The following is an 18,054-nucleotide window of genomic DNA, read 5'->3' on the forward strand; positions in this document are numbered from 1 at the left end:
GATTTTGTTGACCTATTCCGGTATTTTAGTCAAGTCTATTGCTGCGATACTTTTCAATAGTGCCGTATTATCCCGGTAATAATTGTGTAATAATTGTATAAAAAATGAATTCCCCCTCGACAGTTGCTCCCGTAAGAAATCAATGATTTATTCTCTGCAAGTTCAACCACTTCTTTATCTCTTGTACAATGGAATTTAAAATTTTACTCATGAAACCGGAAATGAATGTTTTTTGCTTTTATTGTTTTGCAATTTTTCAAAATCAGATACTTAAAAATCCTTGTGTTTCTACCAAATGAATGTTTATATTTTAATCTTATCCCCTCTCATCTTTTCACTTTTCGAAATTGAAATTCTTTCTATCAATCCTTTCATTTCATTCATTTTTGAATGTTTAAATACTTAAAAAATAGTCAATCTGAAATTTCAAATACCGTTCAAATAACTTTTTTTTTCAAGTCCTGAAATATTAAGTTGCTAAATCTCTAAATGTGGACCTAAACACGCTTTCTCCATTAATCTTAATTACAGCGACTCTTATGATTTTAAATTGTAATTAAATTGTAATAAACTTGTTCTCGTAGCTGAAACCATCTCCAGAGTGTGCTGCAGCCTTAACGAGAATGACAGCCTGTCCATCCTGCAGTGGAATTCCTGGCAATGTTTTGGCTTGTACTGACATGTGCGCAAACGTGATGAAGGGCTGTCTGGCACATCACGCAGCACTTGACGCTGAATGGAATCATTTTGTCGGTGAGTTCTGGTCAAGTTTTTATCTCAATCCATACCAACAAAATCCTCTTTTAAAAAAATTCAGTACGACTTCCCAATTCTATATTTTGCTTTAAAAACGACAACAACATATTCTCATTAGCTTTAAAAATATTATTTGCCCTTTTCAAATGTAAAAGGACGAATCAATAATTTAGAAGTAGCCTCAAAAGAATTGAGACACAGGTCATTGAGATGAGCACAACTCTTAGGCGCCTCAATTTATTTCGTATAGAGTCAAACCTATTTTTGAATAATTCACACTATTTAGTTCGTTAAGGACAATCATGCATATTTAATCTTTTAAAAGCGGTTCGTTTGTTAAATTATAACCGAGAGTCTAAAGGCGAGCATTTTGGCTAGTGTAGACATCTTTTATTTGCATCTTTTTGTTTCTTAATTTGGTCTCTTCAATTACAGAAAGTCTGGGAGTGATGAGTAATCCAAGTTGATAAAAAGTCCAGTTTACTGTGAATTAACCAGAGTTCTCAGAATTGATTATTTCAGAATTATCAGTCTTTGCGTTTCCGTAAATTAGATTTTAATTTACTGAATGAGCTCATTTTATCCTATAAAGATTGTGAATCGCAAATATGATGTGCAGATTTGTTTTGAAAAAAATTACACTGTTTAAAATAGCCTGCGCATGATGTACTGATAATCATGTATTTGCGAATGTTATGTGATTTGATTACTTTGTACTGAATGCACAAATTTTATGTTTCAGAGGCCGTCAATAATGTTGCGGATCGTCTTTTGGGACCCTTCAATATCGAGATGCTGGTGCGACCAATAAATTTGAAAATTTCTGAAGCAATAATGAATTTTCAAGAGAACAGTCACGACGTTTCCCAGAGAGTTTTTACTGGTTGTGGACGTCCACTTCTTGGACGACGCAGGAGACGAGACGCCAAAGATCTGGATTTAGAATCTTTAAATTTCGACCAAGATTCACTTTCGGAAGATCGTTCGTCAACAGCCATAATGCTAGACAAACTGGTGAAGGAGATCAAACAGAAGGTCAGAGATTCAAAGCAGTTTTGGGTATATTTACCTTATCAACTGTGTAACGACGGCCTGATCGTCGCTCCCAGCAACACCAATGAATGCTGGAATGGTACTCACGTCGACAAGTGAGTAATTTTTCTTATTGCATTGACGTCAAACACCCTCTCTCAAGTTTATTTTACTCTGTCTGCGTTATGCCTCGAATTTGAAATTTATTCCACAAACATATCCTCTCATTCTGATACCCAGTTTCCTATTTCGAAACTTTTCGTCTAAATAAAATAATAAATGGAAAAATAGTTTCTGATCACATTTTCCTCTTATCTCTCTGTTTAGGTACATATACCCAGTATCTTCGGATGGGGAGACGCAGACCTTAAATCCCGAGGTGCGGGAAGGAGGTTCAAGACCCTCGGTAGTTAAAGAACAACTATTTCAACTAACGACCATTACGAATAGGCTACGCTCTGCTTACAATGGTCACGACGTTGATTGGATCGATACAGGTAATTTGAATTGCAGATTGGCATAGCTGATCTTGTCCTGATTTCTGCCTTGCTTTTGAAACCCTAGGCTATTAATTGCAAGTTTAAGTAAACTCTTTAATTAAAAATAGCTGTTCCTGTTCCTCATATTTTTACATGAAAAGTGAGAGTCCAAAATTTTGGTTCCAATGTAAAAAAGTTCTGATCAACTTTTCTGAAATTGCCCGGAAAAGACGAAAATACCCTGTTTCTCTCGATTTACTTTAACAAAAGTTTCACAGTCTTCCCCCTTTTTTCTTAGTTTTCCCTTTTTTCTCCTATTTTCAAAAAACTTCTCCCTTTTCTCTTTAAATATACGATATTTGAAAATACGAATTACTAAGTGTATCCATAATTGAATAATGATTAAAGCTATAATAGCATCTTAATTATTCATTAATACATGAGGTACACGTTTCAAGTGCTGGACCATTAAAAATAAATACTGTTACAAAAAATTTTGAAGCTGAAACATATTGAAAATATGAGGACTGATGACAGAAGTTGTTACCCAATATAAAATTGGAACAGCTACAACATATATAGGCCTTTTTAAACAAGTATTTGAAGATGAAACCTTTTTAGTTAAAATGAACAACGTTTAATACCTAATTAAAAAATGGAATATTCCAAATCCATCAACTGCAATTTTTAATTTTTCTAACGCGAGCCATTTTTATTTTGAGTTTAAGAGCACTTAAGAGTAGGACGAAGTAAAAATGATAAATCAAATTGTTTAAACTGAGGGGAAAAACTTGTGGGTTGGTATACGACGAAATTAAAAAAAATTAAAATTAGTTAAGTGTAATTATTTTAAAATATTTTCAATGGGTTCAATAATCATGACGAATTTGTTGTATTTACAGCTTTTACTAGTGAACAGTAATAAAAAATTACAAAATTTAAAAATAAATTTTTTACTCAATAACCATTTTTTTTGAAAATATACATAAACATTTTTTTTGTTTGATTGAGTGATGTGAACATATTTAAATAATATTTAATATGTTGAACTTGAAATTTATTCAGCCTGAACCAAAAAAAGATTTTATCATATTGCTTCCTCGGAAAACAAATTTTGTCGTGATTTAAGATTTTTGAGATTTCAGTTTTTTGTGCGATTTTGGATCAATATACACACCACGAAAAAATCTTTCCCACCAATAAAAAATAATAGCATATTTCTTTGTTTCGAGCTGAGTAAATTTCAGGTTCCAATCAATGAAAAAACACATTTTTGTACCTGTTAAAGAAATTCTAAATAAGGCAAATTTATTTTCTAATGAAAAACAATTTTTATTATAAATTTAAAAAAGAGAACAGAAGCTAATAACCGATATCAAAATTTTTTCCGAACTTGGTTTGGATATCGACCCACAATTGTTTTCCCTCAGCTTAAACGATTCGATTAATTTTAGCATTTTTACTTCGCTCTATTAAAGAGTGTAGTTTTAAATTCACATTCAAAGTATTAATTATAGTAAGAAAGATAGATTTCCAACGTCCTAAGTATATCCATTTTTAAAAAATAAATTCTTTAATGGCATAAATCATTGGGAATTATTTGAAAATATAACATTTCTTATAAAAAGATTGTTCTTTTCGACCTTCAAAAATCCATATGTAATCTTTCCCCTTTTGCCTGAGAAAATTGCCCTATATCCTCTTTTTTGAATTCCTTTTGCACTGAGATCTCTGTCAATATTATTTATTGTATTGAAAAAGTCTTTCAGTGAAAATGAGTTTTTTTATTGTATATTCCATATTTCACAAAAATTAATTTTCTTAAATCAAATTTTTCTTTCAATGTCTGGCACATAAAATTTGGATAAACTTTCCATCGTTTTCGTCACTTTTTTTAAAAATTTAAACTGACTGCAGTTGATTTTAAATGGTAAAAATGACTTGAAAAAGATTGAAAGTTTGACCTGGTTCAACCAAATGTACTTTTCTCCTGATTAAATTTCTAAACGCTGAACAGTGTTGTGCAAGTGATTGTTTTTACAAAAAAGCTTTTACGTTTAAACTACAGCATATGAAGATGCAGTAATCATCAACAAAATAAAAATTAGTTTAAGTTTCAGAACTATAAGTAAAATAAATTTTTTTTTTATTTTTTAGTGAAAAAACCAGATATTTGATACTAAAAATATTGTTGTTTCCCGCCAAAACATTTTTGGAACGTTTTTCAACCAGAAAGTCCAAGAAAAAAATTGTGTTTGAATTTAAGAACAATAAATGTTGATAAATTTGGAATTATCAATAACAAATTAATTAATAAGAATTTTCAAGGGGCGGAAATGGTGATTTATTTTGTTGATGGAATCCACTAGAAAGAAAAATAAAAATGCCCACTCATTTTTAAAAATATCAGGGTTTGTTTTTACTTTTTATCATCCTTTTTCCGATTTTTCTTGAGAAGGGCTGTTTTATTGAAAAAAATTAATACAACAAAGAATATTTATTCCATAGAAATCTACAACTTTTATTGAAATATTTGTTCAATAAAGCCAATCATTTTGAAATGTTTTTTTTGTGTGTTTTAATGCAATTTTGGCAAATCTGATTTAAAAAGATTTGTGGTTAGAACCAAAATTTACACAGTTTCTATTTTTTAAATTAAATTTTTTCTGAAAAACGATTTTCTCCTCCGCTCCCCTGGGAATAGTATCACAGAACTTCCGTAAGCTAGCCGTGCTTTTCCCTTAAACTACTAGAGAGATCGAAAGAATTATTATCATCAGAATATTATTATCTGAGAATAACAGAAATTCTTAACGTCTTTTTCAGACTAGATGTCTGCTATGAATTAAAAAAGGTTTAAGTCAATTTTTCTGAAAAAGAGACAAATCTAAATTAAAAAATTTATAATTCATAGCTCCATCTAGTCTGAAAAGACTTTAAGAATGTCTGTTATTCTCTTTCATTCTCCCCTGGCAATCAAACCACCGAACCTCCGATTGCCGGTCAGGCCCTTTTTCAGAAATACACGCTTTATTTTGCCATGTGTTGCGTATTCAAATTTTTCAAGGAATCTGTATTGTCATATGAAAATTTCTTAACGTCATTTCAGACTAGACAGATTTAAGAATTGAAAAATTTGTATTAAATTTTTCCTGAAAAAAGAGAAAAAATTTATTTTAAACAATTTTTAATTCATTTAGTCTGAAAAGACTTTAGGAATTTCTGCTATTCTGTGATGATAATACAAATTCCTTGAAAAAGTTGCTTTCTATGTAAAAATCAGGCATTTTATTCTCGGAAATTTGTATTTACGACGGACCCTCATTGTGCTTAATATACTTTTCGATTCTTTAATGCCGAATTTAACAAAATCTTAACTTTGCAGAAGAAACGTGGTATGGATCCGGAAGCGGATCTGGTGACAATGTCGAGGAAGACCCGATAACGGACGACGAGGACGGCTTCAACGAGGAGGGTTCTGGATACGACGATCCAGATCCTGTTCCCGAGGCCCCGAAACCTCCGCCGCCCATCGTCCCCAACCAAGATATCCCACCTCGGGTGGATATCGAGCCGAAGACGCCGAGTCTCAACAACAAGACGTCGTCAGTCGAGAGTGGTGCGACCAGGCCGAAGATGTCGCTCTCGAGAGCTTTGACAACGTACCTATTCCCGATAGCTGTTATGTGGTTTGGCGGATGTCTCACCGAGTGGCTGTGATCTTGTGGTTTTTAAATCCACATATTGTGTACATATTTTTCTGACTCTTTAATTCGATCTGATCGAGAATGCGAACCGTGTACTCAGTTCATCCACCAAACCTAATCGACAGTGATTATTTAAATCCACGATGACACGACCCTGGAGTTGCATGAAAAGTCTCCAGGATGCCTCAATCCAGCAATATTTATTGCTTCGAAAAGCGGTACTTCGCGCGTTCTCGTGAAAATCGTTAGCAATCTGACGAAACTGAGTATACGAAAAGCAAAACGGGACTGAATATTTATTAGGCGTTTGCTGTGTATTGTATAGTTCTTAAAGCGATGCTCGACTGTTCGTAAATCTGCAGGAAAAGAAGTTCACATGTGAATTAAGAAGGCTGCAAAGTGCTGCCGACCAATTCGGATAAAAAGGTTGATTTTCAGCAGACTTCATTTTAAGGCCGGATTAAGAACGGTTTGTGAACTAGATATTCTTTTTCTCAGCTTTACGATGTGTACATAGAGGGGAAGGAGGACTACGAATCGTTCCGAAATCTTGGAAAGATTTTTATTTTATATAACGCTTCGGATTCCTCTGCAACATCGAAGGTTGCAGATTATATCAACATTAGAAAATATTATTATTATTATTATTATTTCAATTTGATATCTCTTAAATTATTCTTAGACTCTTATTGGAACTACCGATGCTTTCTGGCTTGTCGAAATTTGTAATTTATTCTAAAGGAGATTTTTCCAATGATTCGCCGAAAAAGATATGTGTATATTTAATTATTATCAGTGTGAGAATCATTCGTAACTCTCCTTCTTGGTTCCTAGCTATTAGATTTGGTATTTTATTAAAAAAAAAAGAAAAGAAAAACGTCAGTGTGGCGTCAGTATGCGGTCATAAACTGACTCCTGTGATAAAATCAAATAATAAGCCGTGATCCTAAAGCGGTCTTGGCCGCGAAATACTTCCACACCTCCGATCTTGGCAAGCAACTTCGGCAAGCGAAAGACGTTTTACAAATCTAGTGAAATATTAAAATTTAATATTATAAATAAATAATTATTTGTAATTATATAAATATATATAAATATGAAATTAATATAAAAATTATCCGATAACATTTTAAATGTTTATTGAGGACATACGCATCTAATAGGTTCATTCTGTGAATCACATTATAGGATTTTCCAATTGAAACACAAACGAATCGAAACGATTAAATTGAACTAACTCAAACCAAGAATACATGCACTTTTTATTTAACTTATTGCTCAAACACTTTTTCGAAATAAAATTGTATGAAAAATTATTTATTTTATTTTAAGTAAATTTAAATTAATAACTTATTCTATTAGGCTTTTTTTAATTAAAAATATGCTGCGATTCTGCACTCTGGGAATTTCAGTTATCCTTTTTTTCGTTTGTTTATATTATCGCTGGGGTTAATTGAAATTCCCAGAAAGTAATCTTGTTTTCACGAAATTAAAATTGTAAATTAATTTCGAAAATACAGGGTTTTAAATGTTTCTACATTCGATGTCCGTGAAATAGTACTTGAAAATGAAAAGTATCCAAGTGTACAGAAATTCAGGAATGAAATAACACTGGTAAATTTGTGAAATAGTGGCGAAATCACGAGGAAACTTATTAATGAAATCATTCAGATAGAGATATAATATTGTAAAGAAAATATAAGTGTTATGTGTTCCCTTCTAGTATCGACTCACAATCGTCATTCTCGCAGGAAATCTTCTGCCCATTCATAGTAATGAATATTTTTTATTTTTTTTTTCAATGAGATTTGAAATTTTTATCGAAGAAGATCTTTGCTGTGAGAGTGAGGATGCGAGGTCTTTAAAGTGCCCCAGTAAGAAGAACACAAAACCACCATTAACTTGTTTGAAACTAGTGCAAGACTCGACAATTTGTCTATATGAGTGAATGAGTGCAGCAAGCAGAAAGCAAGGATGATTGATTTGTGAATGTTAAAAAATACAATGCGCAGAGCGATACTTTGTCACTGACTGAAAATAAAAGCGAACTGACTCGCTGGTTTTATATTGAAAGCAGGACTGAAAATGCCTTAACTCGGAACTGAATGCATTTCTTTTTTCCTTTCGAGTCGGATTTCGTGTATCCAATATCCATTGTGCACTGGAAAATGTACCACAAGAGTAGACTTATTCACCATTATTCATTTTATCGTTACAATACTTGTAGACTTTGCCGCGCGTTAGCAAACTGATAACATTCTGTACTTCTCGTAATGTTCCGAACTCGATAGCTTTACAGCTGTTGATAAAATACAGGCTGATTTTTTAAATGTATTACAACAGAGCTTCATAAAGTCCGATTCGGAATTGATTTAAAAGTCGTTCAATACATTGAATTAACAGATCGCTTTGTGCAGAGAACTCTTTATGACGTATCAAGTACTTAAGGTGTTCTTAAATAGCGTTCGACAATAGTAGATAGGCAAAACGGATTCTAATCCTCGATTTCTACCTTACCGACATTCTAAGTTTCCAGAAGATTCTTGATGGCCTCAAATAATACTGGGAAATTATGTGAAAAGAATTTTTCTTAAACTCCCAGGTTAGTCGTCATTTCAATTGAGAATTTCGCAATGTAATTTGATGATCAATAGCTTCTTAGAAACTTAGCACGGACACAAACCACGTGAGCTTTGTAACTGTCTCAATGTCTGTAAGGTAGGAATCTATTATTAAAACCCGACCTCTGCCTAATTACTGACCATTGTTTAAAAGCTTTTTTAATTTTTGTTTTATATCAAATTAAATTTTGGATTTTGTAAATTTTTATACACTTTTTGGACTCAAGTCTGATGAGTCTCTGTTGTTAGAATCCGTACCCTATGAATATTTCTATGTTACGTACAGTATGCCTGATACTGCCTGTACATTGTGATAAAAAAAGGGAAAACTTGTAGAGAGCGTGTGTAATGCATCGTTCCATTCCACTTGTGTGAAAGGTGGAGACATTCAGGAAATTGTTTGAAGTCACTCGAGTTGTGCGAGGGAAGGTTTGGAACCTTTCCGACGCGAGAAGACGCGTAATTTCTTTCTAGAAATGAAAAGAACAAAATGCGTGCCATATTTTGTGGCGATCGTGAAAAAATTTGAATTCATGCCATGTTATGTTAGTCGACCAGTGAACATTGTTCTATCTTTTTATGTATGTGTATAAAGAAAAAAAGCAACTTGCGAGTGTTTAAGGAACGGCAGACTCCTTAGATACTTCCCTAATTTTGTAGAAACCTTGTAAATGTTTGAGGAACAACAAGTTCCGTGCTTTTTTCTATAATGTAGTAGCGATATCAAATTTTATTTAATGATCCATCGTATTGAATAAATTTCAATATTTAAATATTGATTTTCATTTTTTACTTTGTTGGTAGCGAAAAAATCCCGTAGGTACTACTTCTTTCTCCTTCAATCAAATTTATTGATATTTTCAAATTATTTTTTATTCTACGTCCTAGAATAATATTTTTAATAATTAGGCTTCAATGATCAGAATTGAAATTTAAGAGCGCCTCAAATTTAAACAAAATGAGAGCTAAAAAAATTGAACTTCAAATTAATTGGGTTAAAAAAACCATTTGAACTTTAAATGGATGGGTCACGTGACCAGATTCGTACTTTGCCGACACTTTTTATTTCCTAACTTATATTCACACGAAGCGCAAAACCGAGTTGAAAAATTGGGATATTAAACAAGAAGCACTAAAAATGGTGGGTCTGGCCCTAAATTCGTATAATTATGAAAGAAGTTTTTTGTTGTAAAAATTTTTTTTTACCTTTTTTCATAATTATTTAATTTAGGACCAGACACACCTTTCTTAGTGCTTGTTATTTATTATCCCAAATTTTCAACACGATATGGCGCTTCGTATGAAAATAAGTTGGAAATAATAAAAGTGGCGGTAAGGTAGGAATCTGGTCATGTGGCCCACTCGTCACATGGCCTTAAATTGATTGCAGCCTAGTACACCAAAGACTTATTTTAAAGACTTTAGTCAAAATAAAGCTCAGGTACGAAAGAATTTATATGGAAAAGCAACTAAAGATTTTTAAATTATAAAAAAAAAAATTGTTGTAAATGTGTTCAAGATCACGATTTTTTTTTTTTAATAATAAATTTGTAACAGCTTCAAATTTTAAAGTTTATTTATTTGATTTCTGTGCAAAAATTATTTCCGTAGGAAATTCAGTTAATATAAAATCGATATTAAATAATTTGTTATCTCTTTTGAGTATTTCATTCGCCTTGTTTAATGAGAATTTTTTTTTAACTTTTCCAGATTAATTGTAATTATTATATAGATCAGAAAACTGTTTCTTAAAAATACCCGAACCAAATATTTTTATAAAAGAATTTTGTTAATTTTTGAAGTTTTTAAAACAATTGTTTGAGTTTAAAATAACAATAATGTATAAAAATACATTCCTGGATGAAAAATTCTGGTTAAAAATGTGCATAGTATTTTTTTAAATGACAAACTCCGTTCTCAAAATATCGAATTGTTAATTTAAAAAGAAATGAAAAAAGTCGATTAAATCAGTGTTGAATTTAATCCAGTAAAGTTTTTTTTGGAAAATGTTATTTTGTTGGGAGAACATTTAGGGAGACTTTTTTTTCGTTTGAGGGGCACGTGTTTTTAGGGAAAATGTATTAGAGTATAATAAAGTACGTTTAGGTACTGCCTTTTGGCAGGAAATTTACTGAAAATTATTTCATCTTTTTTCTGAACCTCGACATTTTTTGAACGTTCGAACTTTTTTTATTCATAAAAGATTGGTCTCAAACTTTGAGAAATGCAAGAGCTGAAAGAAAACTACGTTCAAGTACAAAGCTTAATAATAAAAGATGTAAAAAAATATTTCAACAATCAATTCCAACGGCATCAGCCGGTAACGTTGTAAACGAAAATACGAACCCTCTAGAGCCTCGTCCAGTGGCCGTCAGGTTTCGTATTTTCGTGTACAACGTTACCGGCTGGTGCCGTTGGAATTGATTGTTGAAATATATTTTTTTACATCTTTTATTATTAAGCTTTGTACTTAAACGCAGTTTTCTTTCGGCTCTTGCATTTCTCAAAGTTTAAGACCGATATTTTATGTATAAAAAAAGTTCGAACGTTCAAAAAATGTTGAGGTTCAGAAAAAAGATGAAACAATTTTCAGTGAAGTTCCTACCAAAATGCAGTACCAAAACGTACTTTATTGTACTCTAATACATTTCCCAAAGTTTCAGCTCGATATTTTATTTACAAAAAAAGTTCTTAGGTTCAAAAAAACAATCAGTGAACTGAAAAAGTGTGGTCGGTAATATAGGCATTTAGCTGTGTCACATGCCCTTAAGCATTACAAAATTATTTGATATAAATATTTTATTGTATTCATTTTGTATTTTTAGTTATTTAAATTCGGGAATTTTTTAGTTTGGATATTTTATAATTCGCTAATTTTATGTCGAGAATATTATCATTCGAATAATTATCGATTAATTTTAATCATTGTTTTTTTATCAAAAAAGTTCCTTCAGCCTTTTTAAATCAATTCATACAAATTTATAAACTTTAATAAGTTTGAAAGTTGCACAGAACGGACCTCTATATTATTAAAATTTCTGAACTTAATTGATGATTGATATTAATTCCAAATGCTCAAAATATGTAATTGTTTACCTGCTAGGCTTTGGATAATGGTAAACATTAGAAATAAAAAAATACGCAATTTTATTATTTTTATAAATAGCGCACCATTTACATCGAAAAAGGTATCAGCTAATTTTTTAAATGGTTATTTATAAAAAAAAGACGCTGTAACTTTATTTACCGATTGTGACTTGTTTTTTTGGTGGGGGATCCGTTTAAAAACAAATTATAGCGTAAAACATTTTGCATAATTTTAGTTTATGATTACAATAAAAATTAATCTAAACTGACTAAAAAATTATTTCCTTTGAAATTTGAAAAAAACTTGGATATATCCATTTTTGTAGCAAATGTGACAAAAATTAAAAACCATAAAAAGTAAAAACAGAGAGAAATCGAAGAAAAAAATTACTATCTACACTAAAAATTGCAGGCGCTTACCTTATGTAGGTAAGATTATATTACATTCATGTATTACCGATAGTCACTGACAACAGTCGCTCTCTCGCGGAATTTAGCCGAACTAATACTGAGCACTGCGACAGGCCCTGAGGACTTTCCAAATAAAGGAGTTTTTTAACGTGATCTCCTGGAGTTTAGATCGTCGGCATCGTCGGTAATCGTCGGCACTTGCTCTAAAAATGAGGAACGCTCTCTAGCAGAAGGTGAATCGATTGTACTGACGAACGCTCATGAACTTCCTACGATAGGAATTTTCTCTACTGAGTTTTCTCAACGCTAGCGCTGGCTTCTTGGACATGACGTGCCGTGTGCTCGTACATTCATTCGCACCGTAATCACAGTCGGAACAGTTCTGGGGGCGAGTCGTTTTGTATTTTTTCCGAGTGCTTCATCGACAACAGTTTCAATTTCTCTCTCAATCGTGCCGGTTAATTGAGTGCGTTCAAATCGAGTGCGTGAAAATTCAGTGCATTCAACTTTCCGGAGGGTGTAGGCCACGACGCCAGAAAACTTTGGGTAAGATTTACTGCTCCGTTTTCATGATGTTTTCAGTATTTTTTGAGTGCTTAGCCAGGCTCGGCAGACGAGCCGTCGAACATTTATCTCGTAGATTTTTGTGGACCTCGTGGACAGCTTTCAGCGCTGCAGGTTTTGAATTTTTTTGTTTTGAAGGGGCACGTCACACCGCAGGAATGTCCTATGAAAATTCTGAGAAATAGTATTTGTCGGCGTCCTCGTGCATCTCCTTTTATGAATCACTTAGAAAGTCTGACGAATTTACTCAATACACGATCTAAAGTGGAATGCATAAAAAAATTTGCAAAAATAATCAGATTTTTAATTTTTTAATTTCAAATTATTACCATTCAATGACTGAATAAGAAGACAATTTTAATTGTAGGCATTCAAAATTTAAGAATTAAACATTTTTAACAATGAAACTTTGTAAGTTAATTAAATTTCGATATGAATCGATTGCATTCATGACACAAAACATGGACAAAAATATAACGTAAGAAAAAGTCCCTCGAATCACATTGTTTCACTTTAAATACATCTAAAATAACCGCCCGAGATTATTTACTATTCAGGCTTCAAACCTGTCGATTATATTGTTACTGTGTTGATTATCAGTTTGGTACAAGGATAGTTAGTTTATAGTTCTTGGTCTAATAATGACAGAAACTATTTTATTAGCTAATTGTGTTGGATAAAGTTTCTTTGTGTTGTCCCAAATTTGTTGTTTGTTGTTTTTAACAGAATAGAACTTCATCTCTACATTCTCAGCTAACTTCACATTTTAAATTTAAAACTTGAGATCATTCAAAATTGTACAAATTTTTAAAGTCCATACATTTCAAATCAAATAATTTCACATTCAAAAAAGAAGAGTTTCAATTTTAATCAATCCAAAATTATCAACTTTTAATAGAAAGCTTTAAGATTGAACAATTTCATATTACATCTATATGCATTATACAATTCTTCATATTAATACCGTTTGAAAATTTTCAATTTTTCATTGAATATTTAAGGATTGTATTAGGATTAGTATTATCCCATTTTTTTAGTATAAGTTTTTTCAAGCATTCGAAATTTCAAAACTTTTCATTGAAACGTACATAATTGTGTGACTACAGCTTTAATCATTCAATATTTCATGATTTCAGATTTAAAAGTTTACATTTTTTTAAATTGTCAATTAAACATTTTTTTAATAGAACCAATTATAAGTATATTCAATATTTAAATGCAAAATTTAAAAAAAATGGTGTACCTGAATTTACGAAAGTTCAAATGAACAAAATGAAGAAAAAATTTTTCCAATTAGCCTAGCGGAAGTAGTTTAAGAAGGCGCAGATAAAAGTAATTATTATTATAATAAAAATCAAGCGATAATTAAAGACCGACTTTACATTTTTCACTCGAAAAGAAATTTAAAGCGGCTCTTAGTGTTTCAAAAACATAATATTATCATAACGAACCCCTTATACATTTGTAAAAATTAAAAATAGTGGTTAATTACTTAAAAAATAAATAAAAATATTGTTAAAGCACCTTGTCATAAAACAATTTTTTCAGTGGGGTAATTGCTTTCGGAAAAGAAATGTAAAGCCATCCTTAGTTTTTCAAAAACATAATATCATCATAACGAACCCCTTTGCACATTTGTAAAAATTAAAAATAGTGGTTAATTACTTTAAACTTTTTTGCAAAGTTATTTAACACTATTTTTAATTCGAAAAAAGGTGTATAAAGACAGTCATTTTTATGACTTTGTAAATTTTAGGGGTAGCTTTAAATTTCTTTTTCGAAGCCATCACTCTACTAAAAAAAACTTGTTTTATGACCAGGTAATTTAATACTATTTTTACTTTGCAAAAAGTGTATGAAATCGCTCATTTCGGTGATTTAAAAAACTAAGGGTGTCTTTAAATTTTTTTCCGGTAATATTTAACCCACTGATTCACTTTTTTTTGCAAGGTAATTTAACCCTATTTTTAAATTGAGATTTTTTGTATGGTACTCATGTTTATTCCTTTTTGAACTAATTCCGCTAGGCTAATTTTAGAAAATATTTTTGTCTCTTTTGTTCATTTGAAAGTTCTAAACTTCAGGTACATCAAAAAATCTAAGTGAATCAAATGTTGAATTTTAATAGTTTTATATTGGTGTATAATGGTTGAATTCTTAGGCTTGAAAATTTTACATTTTTTAAATGATAGGCTTTGTCTATAGGCATAGGGCCTATTTTTGAAAATTGATGTATAACAATTAGAATGGATTTCAATTTAATTACGTATTTTATTCTGAAACTCTTAAGGGCATGTGGCAGTCTACCACGTGACCAATTATTTATTAAATATTAGGTGGGATCTACATTTTCGGCCGCTTTTCGCGAAGAGAAAAATACGAAATAAAAGCGAATTACGTTTGTAGTCATGCAAATATTTGAAAATATAATTTTCAAGGTCAAAACTGATATAAGTCATGTTTGTAAAAAGAAAAATAATCTGCATTTTTCATGAAAATACGGTAAGAATAGCGACCAAGTATTTTCGGTGTGAATATGAGGCACTTTGTTGAACATAACCGATTATTCATTCAAATTACGAGAATCGCTAATAATTAGCATGAAAAATTGTCGGTGTTCTCTTTATTTAGATCGTTTAAGTAAAAATTTCCAATGATAATTCGATTTCGAACTGCAAAAGACGGCAAAAGTCTCAAAGTAAAACAGATCGCAGAAACTCACAATCACGAAATTAACGAGGTACTTACTATGTAATTAGGATGCCTCGTGAAATCCTTTGTTTTTGATTTTCTAAAAACTTACATGTGAAATTTCTTTCTTTTAGTGAGAAAATGATTGCTGATTTTTTGTCGATTTGAAAAAATAATATTTAGATGTCGCTATGAAGTGTTTTATGCCGAATATTCGATTTTCCAATGTTTTTGCATATTAAATTCCACAATTAAAATTATTCCATCTTGTACAATTCAGAGAATAATAGATTGGGATGCCATGTGTTCCTAAAATTTGTTTGGTTGAGAACAAAAAGTTATAAGGTGGCTATTAACACCCTTTAAGTTGCGATTTTATGAGTTGAGATTAAAGGGTCATATTCATTGCTAAAAAAATTTCAAAAATGATAGAACTATAGAAGTGTGTACAATAAAATATTAGAGACCCACACGTCGTGGGTATGAGTTAGGTGCCAACATTATTCATGTGACCAATCACAGGGTTGCCTTCTCGCCCCCACGTGGCTTTGGCAAAGGGGTATGGGTGCTACCTTAAATTATTTCTTTTACCTGTCACAAGGGTGCCTTCCCGGCCCCACTAGACGTTGGAAAGGGGGAGGTGTGCGACCTTGCATTATTCCTGTGATTAGACACAGGGTGCCTCCCCCCACGAGATGTTAAAAGGGGTAGGGATGCAACTAAAATTAGTTCTGTGACCAGTCAAAGGGGTGCATTTCCGCCCCCACGAGACGTCAGGAATAATTCTTGAGTCGCAAATCGACGATAAAGTGTGATTTTAACATAGAACGTTTCGTTAAAAGCGTCAAAAGCCAATAACTATCAAAATAACTCCTCAATTAGATGGCCTTACTCTACAATGCGTAAAAATCCCTTTCGTATGCTTGAAATATGCTTTTTGCCAGTACAGATAGTGTATATAAACTTCGTAAATAAAAAACGTATTTTTTTAATGTTTTAACACTGAAAATTATATTTGGAGGTGTTTTCATGTCCATGTTTGTAATCAGCACATCAACATACATCATGATACGATTTAAAAAAAAAGGAAAAGGAAAAAACCGACAACTACCAAAGTTGCCGGCACCGACAAACTAGCCACTACGTAAATATTATCATGTTCGGCGGCTTTATAATTAAAAAATTAATATATTGTTTTGAAAATTTGAGAAATGTTTCAAACTAAGTTTAGAGAATTTTAATTAAAATTTTTACATTATATTGCTAAAAGTATGTAATAAAAATCTATCGGATATTTATTCTTTGCACTTGGAATGCTTGAATGAAACTTTTTCAAAAAGATCTCTTAGGTCCCAGTATTGATTTGCGTCTTCATATTCTGATTTTCTACGTAATTAAGTAGAGTTAAAAATTAAGTTGCTCAAAGCTCTGTATATTTTGAGCTACACATTCTCATCGTGACACTTGCGCCATGAGCTCGATTGTTGGCATATATTTGTATAAGCCTATTTATTTTCTGAATCACCGTAAAAAAAAAATAAAAAACTACAATCCTTTCTTCATAGATTTTTCTCTCTGTTGTGTAGTTATGATAAAAAGAGATTTTTTACATTCTCATTAGAGAAGGTATTAGATTTGTGTAAAATTTGAACCCCCCAGTTTTTGTCAAATGTCCACGTTTTGAGACCCTCTGAAACCGAAAAACAGGTTTTTACGAATGTTTCTGTATGTTTGTCCGTATGTCTGTCTGTCTGTGAAGACGATAACTTTCGAAAAAAATAATCTATTAGATTGCCCTTTGGCACACTCCTTTAGTGTCCTAAACTAAAGGTCAAGTTCGTTAGCCAGCCATTTTGGATAAAAATTCAAAAAGTGGGCACATTTTGAATATTTTTGAGATCACTTTTTTAAAAATTCCAAAATTCTCTGTACGGTTATTTATAGTATTCAAAGAGTTGAACAATTTATCCTAATGACTTTTTTTGAAAAATCCAAAAATTATCAGAGTTAGAGCATTGTCAAAATCCAAAAAAATAAATTAAAATGAACATGTTAAGCCAAACAACGCATGATACGAAAAAAAAATCAAGAGAAAAAAAACGTTACTTTTTAAAAGCCCTACAATCACAGTTAGAGCATTTTCAAAATCCAAAAAAACAAACTGAAATGAACATTTTAAGCCAAACAACGCATGATATGAAAAAAAGCCAAGAGAAGAAAAACTTTTGCTTTTTGAAATCCCTACAGGACAATGAAAACAACTTTTTTAATTTAGTCGAAAAGTTGAACTTTCGAAATTTGATCGTACCAAAAGTAATGAAAAATTCAAAAATTCCATTTTTTGGTCAAACTATGCAAGAAAAACAACACAAGGCACGAACTCAAATTACCGGACAAAAGTTGTTCGCCTAAAAAGATCTATAAATTTATTATTAATCATTTTTTGATTGGACGAGTAGATCTTCTTTTAATCGTAAAACATAAGATAAAAAATGCAAAAATGAACTTTTTGGAAAAAACGCAGAAAAGACGAAAGAGGACTTAGGCTCCTATATAGGACCCTGTATTAGACCCTATGCAGATGCGCAGTAGTTTTTATTCAATCGCAAAAAACAACATTGAAAATAAAAAATTATAAAAACAAGGAAATAAGAATTAGTATGATTCAATTTTTATGCATATTATGAATTGTAATGATATACATTT

General features: G+C 31.5%; 2 protein-coding genes across 2 annotated transcripts in view; both read left to right on the plus strand.

Annotated features, from left to right (window-relative positions):
* The window catches only part of LOC117168326 (glypican-6), a 117,076-nt gene extending 107,748 nt beyond the window's left edge, over window positions 1-9,328 (plus strand). Inside the window, exons 5-8 of the mRNA XM_033353903.1 lie at window positions 585-753; window positions 1,499-1,904; window positions 2,116-2,285; window positions 5,653-9,328. Coding sequence (XP_033209794.1) covers window positions 585-753; window positions 1,499-1,904; window positions 2,116-2,285; window positions 5,653-5,987 — 1,080 coding nt within the window. The 3' untranslated portion in view covers window positions 5,988-9,328. The remainder of the gene's footprint in view (window positions 1-584; window positions 754-1,498; window positions 1,905-2,115; window positions 2,286-5,652) is intronic.
* A 2,902-nt stretch (window positions 9,329-12,230) lies between these two features.
* The window catches only part of LOC117167572 (beta-arrestin-1), an 84,571-nt gene continuing 78,747 nt past the window's right edge, over window positions 12,231-18,054 (plus strand). Inside the window, exon 1 of the mRNA XM_033352610.1 lies at window positions 12,231-12,639. The gene's annotated coding sequence lies outside the window, so the exon portion shown is untranslated. The remainder of the gene's footprint in view (window positions 12,640-18,054) is intronic.

The sequence above is a fragment of the Belonocnema kinseyi genome, chromosome 2 (assembly GCF_010883055.1).
Source record: "Belonocnema kinseyi isolate 2016_QV_RU_SX_M_011 chromosome 2, B_treatae_v1, whole genome shotgun sequence".
Taxonomy (NCBI): Eukaryota; Metazoa; Arthropoda; class Insecta; order Hymenoptera; family Cynipidae; genus Belonocnema; species Belonocnema kinseyi.